This window comes from Raphanus sativus, chromosome 4, assembly GCF_000801105.2.
Source record: "Raphanus sativus cultivar WK10039 chromosome 4, ASM80110v3, whole genome shotgun sequence".
Taxonomy (NCBI): domain Eukaryota; kingdom Viridiplantae; phylum Streptophyta; class Magnoliopsida; order Brassicales; family Brassicaceae; genus Raphanus; species Raphanus sativus.
Window position 1 is genome coordinate 23,385,941 of NC_079514.1, and position 16,704 is coordinate 23,402,644.

General features: G+C 38.6%; 2 protein-coding genes across 2 annotated transcripts; both read right to left on the reverse strand.

The window, feature by feature from the left end:
• Window positions 1-319: 319 nt before the first annotated feature.
• Window positions 320-2,127, reverse strand: LOC108816178 (peroxidase 64). The gene is made up of 4 exons (XM_018588751.2): window positions 1,836-2,127; window positions 1,553-1,741; window positions 1,307-1,469; window positions 320-934 (listed from the first exon to the last, which is right to left on the reverse strand). Exons 1-4 carry the CDS (start codon window positions 2,037-2,039, stop codon window positions 537-539), a joined length of 954 nt encoding a protein of 317 aa, XP_018444253.1. The 5' UTR covers window positions 2,040-2,127; the 3' UTR covers window positions 320-536.
• Window positions 2,128-12,015: 9,888 nt separating this feature from the next.
• Window positions 12,016-16,626, reverse strand: LOC108818429 (phosphatidylinositol 3-kinase VPS34). The gene is given in 18 exon segments (XM_018591398.2): window positions 12,016-12,565; window positions 12,669-12,816; window positions 12,906-13,049; window positions 13,144-13,298; window positions 13,379-13,516; window positions 13,603-13,773; window positions 13,861-14,052; window positions 14,241-14,362; window positions 14,481-14,616; window positions 14,723-14,818; window positions 14,895-15,042; window positions 15,214-15,256; window positions 15,259-15,391; window positions 15,519-15,728; window positions 15,798-15,956; window positions 16,037-16,133; window positions 16,198-16,276; window positions 16,357-16,626. Coding segments are annotated over 18 exon segments (2,421 nt in total). The 5' UTR covers window positions 16,469-16,626; the 3' UTR covers window positions 12,016-12,427.
• Window positions 16,627-16,704: the final 78 nt, after the last annotated feature.

Here is a 16,704-nt window from a genome sequence, read left to right on the forward strand (position 1 = left end):
CAAGGGTCGATGGATTCTGCAGATGATGCACCATAGTCTTGTAAATTAGCCAAACAGACTCCATAAGCTGACTACTACTGTGTTACAGGAAGCGGATCTGATGAATACGAAAAATGCTTGGATGGCAAGACACTAATCTCTGTTTGGAACACAACACCACACCTAACCACACCCTCTGATCTAGAGATAGAGATCTTCTTCCTCTAAGTACACACCTATTGGTTAATTTAAACGCTCCAGAATTAGTTTACGCAAAACATTTAACACGTTCATTTGAAATCTTTCCAAGACCAAAATATCATAGTTGACAAAGTTGGCTAACCGAGATCATTTTTCAGGGGGAGTGGGGGACAAACATTTATTTATATATATTATATGTAAAAATAACTTCCTTACAATCACACCGAAGGGAATCATAATTTTGATATAGGAACGAGGCCTTGGTCATTAGAAAGGCCTAAATAGAAGAAATCAATGTTTAAGATAGAAAAAGACATGAAATGCAGAACTTTTTGCTGAATGCGAAGACTGAGATTCTAACGGACCCTCCTGCAATCAAGCCTGACCTCATTACCATTCCCGCTGATACTACTCATCTTGATCATGGATTTTACAAAAGCCCTCTCGTACTCTTCCATGGAACTTGCGTACTTGGCCACAAGTTTCTTTGTAGATGGTATTGTGAGAAGTGCTTGGTCGGATGAAAAGAGCGATTTACCTTGCATAAGCATCTTGTAATACATATTGTCGAATACTGTTGTGCTTGCATCCATAGTCGCTCCAGCGTTCTTAGCCTTGTTATGGGCTGGGCAAATTCCTTTCAAGCTGGCTGCGAATGATGGGTTTAGTGTTGGGTCAACCTGTTTTTGTGTGTTGAAGTTGTGAATCCTATTCTGGAATGATGAGCAATGGGCGAATCCTAGTGTGTGTCCTCCTGCAATATCATAAAAATTCCACATTGATACCCTTGTTTCATGGATAATTAAGATACTGAGAAAACTAGCATTGTATTGGTACATTGCAATGATAAAAAATCATTAGATACGCTGATCACTATACCACCTTTAATGCCTCAGTTATTTTGATGATAGCCTAAATGCCAGTAATTTTTTGAATTTTTCTATTCACTCTGTATGTTCTAGTTTTGCATTTTTATCATATAATTATTTTAGTAAAGTTTTGAAGTGTACTATGGTCTAGGACATTAAAATAAAGGCACTCTGTTGGTTGACACTGCCAATCATTTAGATGGCAAAGAGACATCTCTGTACCATATATTTTAAGTATATGGGAAAATGTGTAATACCAGAGAGAACAACAAGATCGTGCATAGAAAGGCCTCTTTGGCCAAAACTTTGCCGCAGCTGAGAGATGTTGAAAGTAGGAGCTGGTAGTTGTCTTGTTTCTATTGCCTTTGATACTCTTCCATCTTTTCTCCCTTTTGGCACTTTCCATGTAGGCCCTCCTGACTATCATAACATTCGCACAAATAAATGATGTGGATTATTAGAATTATTAAAAAAAACTAGAATTTGGTATATGAGAGACTAACGAGAGCGACAGCATCTCTTGCAGCGAGTGAAACGATATCGGCACACGAGACGACACCAGGACATTGCTCTTCTAATGCCTTCTTTGCATTGTCAATGACATAAAATGCATGGAGTGAGATGTTTGGAGGCCCATCTTTCTCTGCTTTGTTCTTTCCCTTCGAGTCCAATAGCACTGACGCATCACATCCCTTTAAGCAACAACAATGGCCAACAGCTTATTTCTTTAACATATATAAAAAAGATTGAAAGATTACAAGAATGTGGTGTGCATGAAGTAGCTACCCTGACAAAGCAATCGTGGAAATGCATCCTCAAGAGCGCGGCAGGGACAGTTTTGTCATTTGCCATGGCTTTCTTGACTGCATTGGTGACGATTTGGTCGGCTTTTGGACATGTATGGTCGTAGTAGTGAGGACTAAGCGCTTCAGTGTCGAAAGAAACCGCTAAGATGACTGTGAGAAGGAGATTGAGAAAATTTACATTCATTTCTGCCAACTTTTGATAATCTTATTTACTGACAAGATTTTTATATATTTCTTGTTAAAAAGAAATTATTTTGACCGAATAATTTGGGTTGCTTAGGGGATGGAAGATTAACAAGATTTTATAGGCCTAGCTAAAGAAAGGTGTTAAGTTTTGAGTGATGGAGTTGTTAGTGAGGCGATAAGGTTGTTAAGCAAATTAGGTTATGAAGACAAGACTCGTTTGTTTAGTGTAGTAGAGATGAAGCATTTGCAATATAGATTCTTGAAAACGACAGATAAAAAAAAATGAAAAATGTTCAATAGCAAGTCCACGCCTGGAGTATGATATAAGTGTCTATTTAATTGTCTACGTCTAAATTAATGAACTTTGAAGAATGTTGATTGATTTTGACATTTACTATTGAAATTCTAATTAAATAACCAAGAAGAGACGACATTGTTTTGGTGGAGTAGAGCTTAAGATTTGCAAATTAGATTCCTGAAAATGCCCAATACATAAAGGATAATAAAGCTAGTTTTATGGAATTTGACCTTTATTACAACTCTAAACAACCATGTCTGCTTTTTAAATTAATCGAACAACTAATAAGTATGTTTGTAATAATACTATAACAACCTACCAAATCACGTCGAAACAAAAATCATGGTGTCTCAAACAGTAAATTATTGACTAATTGTCCACTTGTAAACTGTGTTCTCTGGGTTCTGTTTTCTTATACTTGTTCTCGTTCTTTGTTAACTATTTTTTTGCTCTCCTCTATGGTTTAGGTGCTAATTTCATAATTAATTTGAAAGATTGATTTTATCTATACTGTTAAAACAAATTACACTTTGAATTTTTTATTCTAATTGCCCCTAGCGATTAGTTTTGCCGTCTTTTACATTAAAGGCCATTAGGACCTACCGCGCCGTTTTTCTTAAATCATTTTAATGATTTGAAATTAAACCGTGTTTTCCTAATTCTAATCCGGTCTGCGATTATCTCCCTGTTTTATACTGCGTCGTTTTTGCACTTTTTGAGCCATCCCTGTTTAAAACTGCGTTGTTTTTCTTGAACCATTTTAATGATTTGGTTTTAAACCACATTTTTCTAATTCTAATTCGGTCTACCATAATTTAGTCCCTAATGTCAAATCCCAAAATGGTTAGGGTTCCAATCCGTAGATGTAAATGACATAGACGTCGACTAAAACCATGATCCCTCTTTTTGAATTAATTATTGGATCGAATGTATTAGCAATAAAATGTTACTTACTGAAAAAAGTTATTAATGTTAACTATGTAAATCAAGTCATTTCTTCAATCGAATCCCATCATCTGAACTTTTCATCATAGAAATGAAGTTTTTCTCGAAGAATCATTAAATTTGAATATTTTATAATGGATAAGAACGCAATCCCTAATATATTTACATAATCTTTATATAATCCATATTTTTTTATATTCATTACAATGCAAACCAATGTCATTATTCGTTTTTAAATATTACAGTTCAGTTTATAAAATACATATTATTTTTAAAAATTTGGAATTTATATAATCCTAACAATAGTGTTATTTTTATCTCATTTGTTTAAGGTTTTTAAATTATAGATATTTATTATTTTATGTTGACTGTTTTTTTTAACATTTAGTTTACATCATGTAATACATTTACTATGTATAATTCAAATTTTTTATTTGTAACCTTTCCATAGTTCGTGTATCTTTATGAAACTTGGGCGAGGGTAAATGTATTAACTAATGTATATATGCAAACTTCCATATCTGCTTATAGCATATATTACATACTTGGTCGATCGTCTAACACTTTATACTATTAAGTAATTAATTAATGCACTTAAAGGCCAATATCACTATTTACCGAAGAAATTCTCTCTATTAATTTCAAATTGTTAGTTGATCCGCACGTATAGGGTGAGAAAATATATTGCCCAAATATTATCTTAACTGTATAATTTTTTTAGGAAATGCACATTCACAAAATATACTCAACTTCCTAAAATGTGCTTAGATATTCTCTAACAATAAAATTTAGGGTTTAAAGAACATCATATTTACCTCCTCTTATAAATACAACTATTTCCATCGACTTCTACTCAACCATTTTGACGCAGAAAAAACAACTTGAACTCTCTTATGTCGTTCACGCTATTGAGTGATGTGAAGCCTTTCAAACGCGGCTGGAAGCTTCACGTGAAAGTGTTACATAGTTGGAAACAATACAACTCCGTCTCTGGAAAAACACTTGAAATGATCCTATCAGATGAGCGTGTATGTTTTGAGTATTTCATTGTCATTATTAATATTATTGAATAGAGTATATAATATTTTAACGCTACTATCATCGATTCAAGCTTAATTCATGCTTCATGCAAGAAGGCCTACCTGGAAAGCATGGGAGACTTCTATTATTTGGAGCGTGGAGAAATACTCAACATTTCTCACTAAGCCCCACAGTAGGAATGTATAGACCAACTAAGCATTCCTATAAGATGACCTTCGTTCATAATACAACAATCACCATATCCAATTAGAGTTGGCAAACAGGTTGTCCCGTCCCGTCCCGGACCGCAGCGGGATTGTCTTCAGGTGGGTCAGGCCCGTGCGGGCCGCGGTCTCTGAAATGGCTGCCCAATCCTGTCCCGCTATATGTACAAGCCTTTGTGGGTCGGCCCGCGTGATAAACCTTAAATCTGATCACTCTATCGGTACGAAGGGATATGAACTCCGAAGAGAACTGATGGATTGAATGACGACACAAAGGGTTGTGAAATGACCCAATGATACTGTCTGGATGCTTTAATGTCGCCTGATATGACTCACAGGTCCGACAAGGAAGCAAACTCGATCAGTTGCCGGATGTGACGCACCGGTCCAACTAGAAAGAGGCGTTTGTTTGGAGCTAATCACACCAAAGAAACTACAAAAGTTCTTGACAAAGAACAGAGAGTAAAAACTCATAAAATTAAGAAGAAAATCGTTGATCATTATTCAGATATGAATTACATACTTATAGGAAATTCTAGTCAAAGAATTAAAGGAAAATGTGTGAAAACTATGCATAGAAAATACAAACTTGACCAGATCTGGTCAAGGCACGAAAATTAACATTCATTGGCATTGAACCCTTCATCTTCCATTGTCCAGGTTCAATGTGTTTGTGCAGTCCATGCTGGGAAGAATAAGGACACACGCTGGACGATATACACACCCGCCGGACGGTGAACTTGACCCGACGGTTGATTTTCATGACCGAAATGTGAACTGGTATGAACCAAGTCTTCAGACAGCTGAGTTTCCATGCCTTAGTGAAATATGGATGAGATAAATCCATCAATGGGTCAGGCACTGAAGTAAGGACGTCAGGACAGCCTTCGCGACACGCATGACGCACCAAAAGGGCCATAAGAGAAAATCTGTGAGCATCTTTGAACTCTTCTTGTCCCAAGTTGATTCTGGCTTGACTATCAGTCTTAGAATGTTGAAATGGTTGGGAAAGAAGTGATGTGCGTTGATCCATTCCATCTCTAGGTCGTGGTTCCAGATGGAACTCCATTCCGGAAGTCTGTGGGTCGATATGGTGGACAGGACGTGCGGTACGGTCGGTGTGATCGGCTATGATGGTACAGACGGTCCGATCAGCACGATCTGGTGAGAACACATGGTTGGTATGGATTGAATGATCAGATGGTATGGCACGGGCAGGATGTTCAGCACGATCTGATGGTAAAACCTTGGTTGGTTCGAGCTGGTTGACAAGATTGCCACTTTTGGCCGTGTCCATGAACCAAACAGGTCGGTGCTCGATCCAGGGCGTATCACCGCGGGACAAATGATACATACAAGCAGCACGACGCTTCAGACCACTCCATGACACTTTAGGCTACTCTAAGACATGATTCAGGTCATCGATTGAACTGGAGATGATTCACCAATCATTAGTTTGCTTATTTGTTATTCAAAACAATAGTTATAGTTAATTTTGTCACACACCAAACATATTAACATACCAATTAAATATAATTGCAAAATATGTTTTTCATTAGTTTATAACTCATAAGTTCATAATCAATATTTTAGTTTGATGAATCAAAAAAAATAAATAAAACCAAACACCAAATCAAAACTGCCAATCCCTAAGTAACTAAAAAGGAACACCAAACTAAAACACCACCGGACGTTATGCTTAGAAGGAGTAGTGTCTTCGTGAAGCTGAGTCTTGGTGCAGCCAAGTCGAGCTAAACGTAAATGCTCAGAAGGTGTAGTGTCTCAACCGTGTGTAAGTTGTTTGGTTGGCTCGGACCCTTCCCCGATATCTCGGTTTTTATAGCTTCAGTGTCAGATAGGTTACATGTTTGAAGAGGCAACCGATATTCAGCTACTCCGGATAGAAAGCCGACTAAGACGATTGTACAGTCTCTTAGGTCTAGGGAGTACCGACAATATGGGTCATCTGTGTTAATTCAATCTCTTCGGGCTAGGTATCTTCTGGTTGAGAACAGTATAGGTTCCTAGTATATCTTGGCTATTAAGCGGACCGTGTTAGTTAGATTTGTGTAGGGAAAACTTAGTTGGTCGGGACAGAAACGGGTTATGCTAAATCAAATATGTAATCGATTCCGAAATCCCGGTTTGGGTATTTCATATTTAAAAAAATATAATATATATATAATAAAAAAAACACCACCATAGATCAAATTATCATCGTTGGAGCTCAAATCATCATCACCGGAGCTCGAATCGTAATCGTCGGAGCTCGAATTGTCATTGCCGGAGCTCCCTTCATTTTCTGAGGAGAAGTCACACGAATCACCTTCTTCTCACTCACTCTCTCACATTTTTCAGGTAAAAGATGAAATAAATAAGAAAAAATGGGGGTCCTTGTAATCCCTTATGGCCCGCTTCGTCCCATCCCGAAAAAGTCCAGTCCTGCAACAACTCGTCCCGCAAAAAGCCCGAAAATTTCAGGCTTAGAAAACCTCGGCCAAATCCCGTCCCGCAAAAATCGTTTACGAGCCAGGCCCGCGGTCCAGGTCCATGATTTCCATCTCTAGATCCAATCATGTGAATGAGGACATGTTTCTCAGTTTGGTCGAGTTCTAGTTGGTTATGAGTGGATCGCTTCAACCATGTTTCTTCATTGGTATTATGAACACTGATTTGATTTCTTTCTGATTAAATCTTTTGTTAAATTTTTTTTGACAATCTAATTGGTTAATATAAACTTGCAGACGTTGTTGGTCAGGTTGTTGAGTTGGGAGAGCTTGAAAAAATTCAGGTCTTAGGCAAACCAAGGAGGAAGCTAGAGTTCCATCTGCGTGACATCAAGTCTTATCCATGAAATATATATTTATAATCTTATAAGTTTTGTATGATTTCAATATATAAGTTAAATTTTAATTACGTAACTCATTTTTTGTGAAATACAGTGATTCAAAGATTTCATGTTGTTTATGGGAAAAGTTGTCACGCCCCCAATCCTGAATAGGATTGCTGGGACGGGTCATGTTTCGAGGTACGGATGGGCGTTCGGATACCTGTTTGGGTTCAGGTCAGGTATTTCGGATTTTTGGGTATTTCGATATAGAGGTATAGTACCATTCAGGTATTTCTATTCTTCGGGTCAGTTCGGGTATTTTTAGTCCGGGTTCGGTTATTTCGGGTCGGGTTCAGATATTTAGATTTTGAAAGAAAAAATTCATTTTTAAAGTTTTTGTATTTAAAATTTTAGTTTTCGATTAACTGACTTTTTATTTTTAATAGATTGGATTATTAATAGATTTAGAGGTAACATTTTAAAATAAATATAAATTAATTTGGCTATTGTTTTTAGAATTTGATGTAACTTTTGTTAATACATGAAACAAAAAGTTTGATATTCATTTTAAGTGAATATCAAATCATTTTTGTCCGTAGTTATATGTATATTATATAATCTTAAAGTATGTGTGACATCAATATAAATATTTTAAATAAAAAGAGAGATGAAAACTAAAAATATAAGGGTAAGTATATATATGTTCGGTTATCTTCGGTTATCCATTCAGATTCGGATATTACCCGTTTGGGTTCGGATATCCAATCTCTCCTAAATTAATATCTGTTAGGGTATTTTGCTATTTCGGTTCGGATTTTGGTTCGGGTTTTTGGATCGGGTTCGGGTGCAGCTTCGGATATCGGGTAAAGTGCCCACCCCTAGTTTGAGGAAACGCAATGCCGATCAATCTGATCAAAGGCAAGCGTTCCATGGTCCAAATAAAAGGTTAAGTATTGCAAAACTTAACCACACGAGAGTGGGAAAGAAATGAGTCAGCTAAGACGAGCTGGACGATAGCTGGGCGAAGTAGACGAGTAGCTCGACTAGCTAAACGAAGCTACGTCAAGTTCACTCCAGCTCTATCAGTACAATGTCAGCTCCACTAGATGGACTACTAACTCATACAGCTGGGTCAGCTGGGAGCCAGCTCATCTCAGCTAGACGGACTGTTCGGATTTCGGCTGATGGTCCGGGTCCGGATCAGTGGCGGGCTGGTTGGTCCGGCCATGATGGCTAAGGTCTGTTGGGTTCTTAGGCAAGGCCATGGGCTAAGTCTAAAGGGCTTAGGTAATGGGTTGGGCTTATGTCCGACCCAAAATAAGGGTGGTTATGGGCGTTGGGATGCAAGTGGCCAAGAGGTGCAACCTTCGGTCCAACTTGTGCCCATTCGCTCCAAGTCGTGCCTGTCCGTGAGGCAAGACTTACCCCCTCGGTTTCTATAAATAGAGGCCCTCCGCATTTGATTTTCTCATCCAGTTCCAGAGTAAAATACTCAGAGAAATCATATATATATATATATAATATATAATATATATATATATATATATATAGAGAGAGAGAGAGAGATAGAGAGAGAGGGATCCGGCCAAGTAGAAGGCCGATTGTGGTGGTTTAGTTTTCCGGCGACTCTGATCTTTTGTGAAAGTCATCTCGGATCAAGAATGGGAGACCAAGACAAGTAGAATCACGTGGAGAACCCTGATGTGGTTTCCAAAGTAAGAGATGGACCATAGTTCCATCAATCTGAACGGATGGCCCTTAGTGGTCAAACCGCGGATCTGATTGGTTCCTTAATCTCATCTGTTTCTCTTAATCTATTTCCCTTCATTCTTCTTCTCTTCTTTCTGGTTATACACGAAGAGTTGTGATGGTTGGGTCCAAGGCTTAGTCCGATCACACTCTAGCCGCAAACTAGATTGTGGGTCGGTTATGCGGGACGGTCCAAATCATACCAAGGAATGGGTGGTTGGACTGAACGGTTGGAATATCCCAAAGGGTACGAGTTGCCAAGAGTCACAAGTTACCAAGAGTCATGAGTTTCTAAAGAGTACAAGTAACCAGAAGGTACGAGATACCAAGAGTTACGAGTACCAGAAGGTACCATAGACCAGAAGGTGCTATTGACCAAGGGGTACGAGATACCAAAGGGTGCAAGTTCCAATTGGTACTAATGGATGCAGGTTCTGTCCAATCCATATGGTTCAGTCCGCGGCTTGTTAAGTCGGGACTTATGCACGGTTCGTCTAACCGGAGTAATGAGTCGCAAGGTCCGGCCGGTTGATAATCAATCTGGAATGGGCTTGGCCTTACTCGGTTGTATGGATCCAGGCCCAGTGCCATATCAGGTAAGGAAGTCCATCGGGCCTTAGAGCCGAAATTCAGGAATGATCGGACGAACCTAGACTATGTCCGGATATGCGGACTGGTCTTTGGACAATACGGTTCCGGTCGTGTTTATGTTTCTTTTATCCGGACTGTCTATCTATTCTAAGTCATGTGGGGCGGTTGGTTGATTGACTTAGGGATTGATAGGCAGGTCCGACTATTTATGTAATTGTCTTGATTGAGGTTTATCATAGTTTTAGGAACCAAGCCAAGCATTATAGAATCTATTTGTTCTGACTTAAGTGTGATTAATGCTTATCTGGTTATGGTTTCAGGAACTGAGGTTGGTTGTGGTCAAGTCAAGGAGCCGTGAAGACTTGGTCAGTGAGAGGCTGTGCAGTGTGTGGCTAGATGAAGTTAGGGAGGAACTAGTTATTGTTTATGAGACTGTTAACAAACTATGTATTGTATTACATTTTTCTAAGTAATACTACATAAACTTATTATTTATTCCGCTGTGCTATCTGGTCGATTATTTATGAACTTCATATCTGAATATGACTTAGTAAATAAAAGACTTAAAATGAATCAAACAAGGAAAGAAAATATAAAGTCTGCTGGTCCAGTTGGGTCGAGAGGCCAGGATCGGGTCTTACAAGTTGGTATCAGAGCATGCTTGATTCTAGGATAGTTTGGTTTATGGTAGTCCACACACAAACAAACGCAGCCAGTTGATTGAGGTCTCACGGTGAGGTTATGATTGCTTAGCCTAGGGATTGATATGTTTTTGATATGTTATGTTTCTGTAGTAACATTGTCTGGAATCCTTATGTTGGAAAAATCAAATTAGGACGGACCCGAAGGGTAAGGCAACGGGAGACGAGGTCAACCTGACTGGGTTACCAACCGATCCAGTTGCAACTAACACCGTCGCAGGAGAAACCTATGATCAAGCCAACCTTACTCAAGGGCGAGTCGATGGTACGATAAAGGAGCATGAGCAGGAGCGTGAAGAGGAAGCATAATCCTCAAATGCCGAGCGTCATGGTGACCCACATACGGTTGCGGTCAATGGTGAAGGAAACCATGCCGCAAGACCATCCATGAAGGATGTGTTGGAGGCCATGAAGCTTATGGGCAACCATATGGTTGCTATGACCCAGATGGTCACCCCTTTGGTGAACTCATCCATGGGTCGAGCTACATCTACCGCAGCGCCCGTAGCTGATGGTGCTGTTCAGGAAATGGTCGAGGTGATTGATATCGATCCGCCTGTAAGAGCTGTAACTAAAAAGAGCTTGTTGATCTTGTGACTCAGCATTTCACTTTGATATTATTTGTATTTGCTGAGCTTCAATATATGCACTGACATTTGGATCGTGTATGGAATTCAAATCACAAAACAGAACTATTATAATTTTGATTTAGGAATATCAAAGATAAAAAAATTCATTTTTTTATTATGTAATGCATTAATTGATCATTTGTGGAAAAATAATATAGGGCTCATTATTGAAATAACTTATATATTGTCTTTTATTTTATGTTTATGATTTCTGTATTTTTTAATTATGTTTAAAGGAATTTATGTAAACATAAAAGTATTGGGATTGATAGGTAATTTTAAAAAGTATAAGATGTTATTAACAATTATTAATAAAAATAAAAATACAATAAGTTTTTTTTTTCACAACCAAAGGCTATTCTATTACTCAAATTTGAAGTGGTCTGGGTAACCAAATCGGAATAAAATAACCAACAAAGAGAAGAACTCTATGAAATGATCTCGCAGTCTTGGCTAAAAATTTTGAAATCCGATTTTGCGCTCGTGGAATAGGAGTAATCTTGAAGTCCGAAAGCATATCTATAAAGTCGCTATCCTTTTCCAGCTTTGTAGAAAATCTTGGTCAATCATGGGATCTTTCAATCATCGCGATCAAGTCTTTGCAGTCTGTTCCAAAGTTCTGACATGTGGAGTATTGCAACATACTCTCCACCGCCCATCTGAGTGTCAGAATTTCAGAGTGTAGAGCAGATTCTCCTCTAATAAAATTTCGTGTCCCAATAAGTTTTAGCTTTCCTCATGCTATCCATCCAAACTCATCCACACCTACTGAATTGTACCGTTGCCGTCCATGATCCATCTACTAAGCAGATATTCCCCAAGCTTATGACTTGGAGTTTTTCAATACTATGCTCTTGTGGAATTCGTGGTACTGTTTCATTTACATTGAACCAGGCTTGACACTCGCTTTTTCCATATCAACTTAGGGCCAAAAGATCCCTATCAACTCTCCTAAAGAATTTTTCATTTCTAACCTTTCAAATACAATAAGTTTAAAACATTATTTTTAGAATAAAAAATGAAATAATACATTGGAGTAAAATTCTATTTCATTTTAGAATAAAATATTGACTAATACAATAGAGATGCTCTAACATGGCAACAACACAAACGAACAGGCGATTCACAAAAGAGTTAAAATGATGGAGTACCAGTTTACAAGGAAAAGGAAGCCCAGCGATGAAGGGAATGAAGATGAAACACGGCGTTTTTGGAGTGTCAATAATCTTGTTCTCCAAGGCTAACGAGATTTATTTACAGATATAACACAGCCCTTCGACAGAAGATGAATAAAAGGCCGGAACAGAAACAAACCTCCGAGTGTTACAAACGTGACAAAGTAAATTGGCATCTATATTATCCTGATCAAGTTAACACGGTGTCTGTTAAACCATGTGGTTTAACGCCAGTACTGAGCCCATCTATGTATGGTTTCAACCATTTGCGGGAACAGAGCGCTTACGCTTTCATTAATCAGATCTTGAAAGAAATGGATGCATGCTTCATCGTCCATATCAAGCCTAAACTTCTCTTGGAGCTGTATAGATCAAAAAGTTCATGTAGGAGAACAATATGGTGCAAGTAAGATCCAATCCATACAAAAATGAATGGTGGGTCTGGTGAGAGTGAAAGAAACTTACTTTGAGAATGCCCTTCTCCGGATCCGAAGCTATATCCGGAATAGTGGAACCCGCCATGAGATAGAACAGATTCAAAATAAGGTTGCTTGATTTGCGAAGAATGTTGTAGGCTTCACAACAGTAGGATTTGAACCTCGTGTAGTATTGGCTGCAAAACATAGTACAGAGTAAGTCTGATGGTGTATAACCATTCAGCCGAGATTCATTCGATTTTTTTATAGTAAGTAAATCTGGTACCTATCTGCTCCACCCATGGCTTCCACCATTTCTTTGCAGAGTTTCATTGGTGGAGGGAATGGTTTAGGATCTCTACCAAGAATAAACGCGAAATCAACGTGGAACAGACGGCCATCATCTGTAAGGAGAAGGTTGTCCAGGTGTCTACATATCAAAAAACAGACCATCACAATTTGATTCCAAGACAATTGGTAAGACTTCTAGAACACAACCCCGGGTTAAATGTTTTGCACCCTACCTGTCTCCAATCCCAAGTATATATGTGATAACAGAATAGCCCGCACAGCTTTTTATAAACGTATCGAGACAAGTGGCTGTTATCCCAAAAGGAGCATGCTCATCAGGATGAAACTTCTGCAGATAACTTGTTATGCTTCGGTTCTCTGAGAGAATCTGTCCATGCGAAAGCACATATCTTAGGATTAGTCTCAAAACTACAATGGCCTGTGGGAAAATGGATTAAGGCGCTATACCTGAGCCAAGGGACGTGATGGAATGAACTCAAGCATTCCTTCGTCATGTCCAGTTGCTAAAACCTTGTAAGGTGTTAGGCAGAGATCAAGATTTTCCAGCTTAAGCAATCTATCCATGAGCCAAACCATTTGAACAACCTATAGAGGATAGTAGAGAAACAAAAATCACAACATGAGGAGAAGATCTAACCACAATGTATGTGATGCAATAGACCTAAATATACCAGTTGGTCTTGTCGGAGATCATCTCCCTTCTTAAATATAACTTTGCAAGTTCCTTCGTCTTCTGTTCGGAAAGCTAGCCGCAGAGGATTCAGTTGACTTTTAAAGAGCGTTGATTCTCCGGGCACAATCCCCTTTATGATAACACTAGGCGTAAGGGGTGATCGGAGAGGCTGATAATAATCCAAAAAACAATACAAAATGGTCAGACATTCTTCAATAGACAAATCATTAAAACCCATTTGCTAGAGTGAAAGTACCTCTTCAAAGTAGGTAAGCTCGCTAAGGATTCCACTTAAAAGCTGCTTAAGCTTCTCAATTTTTTTCTGTGTGTTTCCACGTACATTTCTCACTTCTCGTGTAATGGTACATAGCTGAGCCGTCAGTTCTGTTTGGCGCACCAAACTTTGCCACAGTTTAATTCCATCTTCTCCGTTAACACCAGGTGGTAGCTGACATAACAAAAAGAAAAAACATTATTGAGCAGCTAAACAAAAATCATTTGATGACTAACACAGATCAGTTCCTTGCTCCCAAGGACACAAATTACAACCCTAACATGTATATGCTGAGCAACCTAGAACTGTTCAACGGCTTTAAAATCTGACTATTGTGTAACTTTTTAGTGCTAGGTCCACACCTTTGACATACTCTCCTCGAGTAAGTTGTATGTGCTGTGGTATCTCTTGTTATAGACATGATCAGTAAGTTCCACATTAACATACCAGCGAAAGTAACTGGCCAACTCAATATTCTGTAATGCTAGAAGTTTGAAAGAAATATAACAGGAAACAGTCAATTTGTAACTCATGGAACAAATCTAAAACAGTTACATTAAATAAATAAAAAATCAACATAGTTTCATGGCACCAGTACATACCCCGTTCAACAAGGAACTGAGAAAGTCGAGATCTATCAGAGCGCTCAAAACGGATAGCCTGAACTAGTTGAAGCAAGTAACACTGGAGCTCTTCATCATCAGCTCTTTCAAGGACACTCACAGCAAATGCTCGAACCTATCAGTGGGTTTAGTGAGGAATGAGCAAACATTTATGGGAAAGGAGATCCAGTAGAAGGTTAAAAGACCAGAAAGAAAAAAAGTAGATTGGGCCCTCGTAGTACCTCTTCACTTTCAAATAGAGGAGAAAGTAGCTCCAGGGCATCACAAACATCGATCGTTTCCCATTTGTACATCAGTTGAATTGCTTGCTTTGCTTCCTGCCAACATGAGAGATCATGCAACATGTAAAAATAAGAACCATGAACATATATGAACAAGCAAAAGGACGTTTACCTGAACATCACTCCACTCCACACAGCGTAGAAACTTTGTCAGAGCTCTCTTTTCAGACATCAGAGAGAAACGGAACTTCCAAAGAAGTTGTCTTTCATCTCCACTCAGTGTCCTTGTTGGCGGATATTTCAGAACGCTCTGTATTGATCTTTAAAAGAAGAAAATATGGGTAAAGAAAAAGAAAATCACCTAATAGTGAGATTATATGCAAATATATTTCATAATAACATGATCGAGAAATGACAGTAAACTATTTCTCTTAAGAGTACCACACAACTTCAATTCAACACCAAGAAAAAAAACTGCATTCAATACTTACTTCCGCTCGGCGTTACTGGGCTTGAGATCCCTGTCAATAATGCACGATCCAAGCTCCTTGCCAGCTTTAACTGCTTGTGCTCTGAAGGATTAAACTTTCCCAGTTCTGTATCCCAGACTGTAACAAATTCATTTGTTGAGCCTATTGGGGAAGTTATCAACACATTGGCTCCAGACTCCTAGAAATCAAAAGCAGATAGACATAACTCCATTGATCACTTGAATATAGCAAGACAAATGGATACATTTTTATATTCGAATAGGTGATATGGTTACAGACAAATCCTTTAGCAGTGAAGATTGTACCTGAAATACAACTCGATGCTCAAAACTACAGAAGTCGATAACCAAGTAAAGATTTGAGTTTCCATGTTTGGAACTTTCTTGTTCCTTGATTTTATCCAAGGACTTCAACATAAGTCGGTCCAGCCAATCAATGCTTTGGATCTGCCCCCTCTCAAACTTATTCAGGAGCTTCTCCAAACGCTCTAGCTCACCGCGCTCATGCCGTGGAACCTACAGAAGTAGAGGTAGTCAAACAACATTTTTTAAATATAAATCTAGCATTGAGATGAATCAAGAAACCTTTCCAGGAGTAGAGGTAGGAAATGAACCATCCGCTTCCTTGCCTTGCCAGAGCCTAAGCTTCTGCTTCCCTGATTTCATTTGCATCTTGCTGTTAAAGAGAAGGATGGTGGCACCACCAATCAGTCCATTACTTTTTCCACACGAAACATCCCATACCTGACACGGAGCATAGAACCCATTGATAAGCACAGAGAAAAAAAGAAACAAGGAAAGGGTTCAGCTATTTGTTTAATTACTGTGATGGCAAGTTGAGAGTGAGCAGTCAAGTCCCGGTATTTAGAACTGAGAGTGATGAGTTCGTTCCAGCAGTATGGTGGTCCTGTAGTGTGCAATCTGGAATTAAAAAGAGATGAGGTCACCAAAATGGAGGATCTCGTAATAAAATAAAAAAAGAAACCTTGTTGTCATGGGAAGGCCAAAAGGAGCTCCATTGATATACAATGCACACTCAATGTAAAGCTCTGGTTTTTTCTCCTCTGCCATGGACACAAGTCCTTATCATAAACATAAACCAAACCAACAATATCAGAAACCAAATATCGAATCTTTAGAGTACCCGAATCAGGGGATTTCCGGATGGGAAAGATTCCATCGAGCTTGTCGATACGAAAAGTGACGGGGGAGTTGATATCGCAGGAGAGGAAGAACCGAAACTCGCTCCCACCCATTTGATTTGATTTCCTGACTTTCTAGTACAACTTTCGAATTAGGGTTTTTTTCATCTGCGGAATTGTTTGAATCAATCCGATCCGATTTGGAGGAAGGAGTAGACGTAATCCCAACTCCCGAGTCTTACGTACACGGCTCCGGCCAAATCAACTCCTACTTAAGTATCAACTAGAGTTTAAAAAAATATATATATATATATATATATATATATATATATATATATTTGTGTAATTTT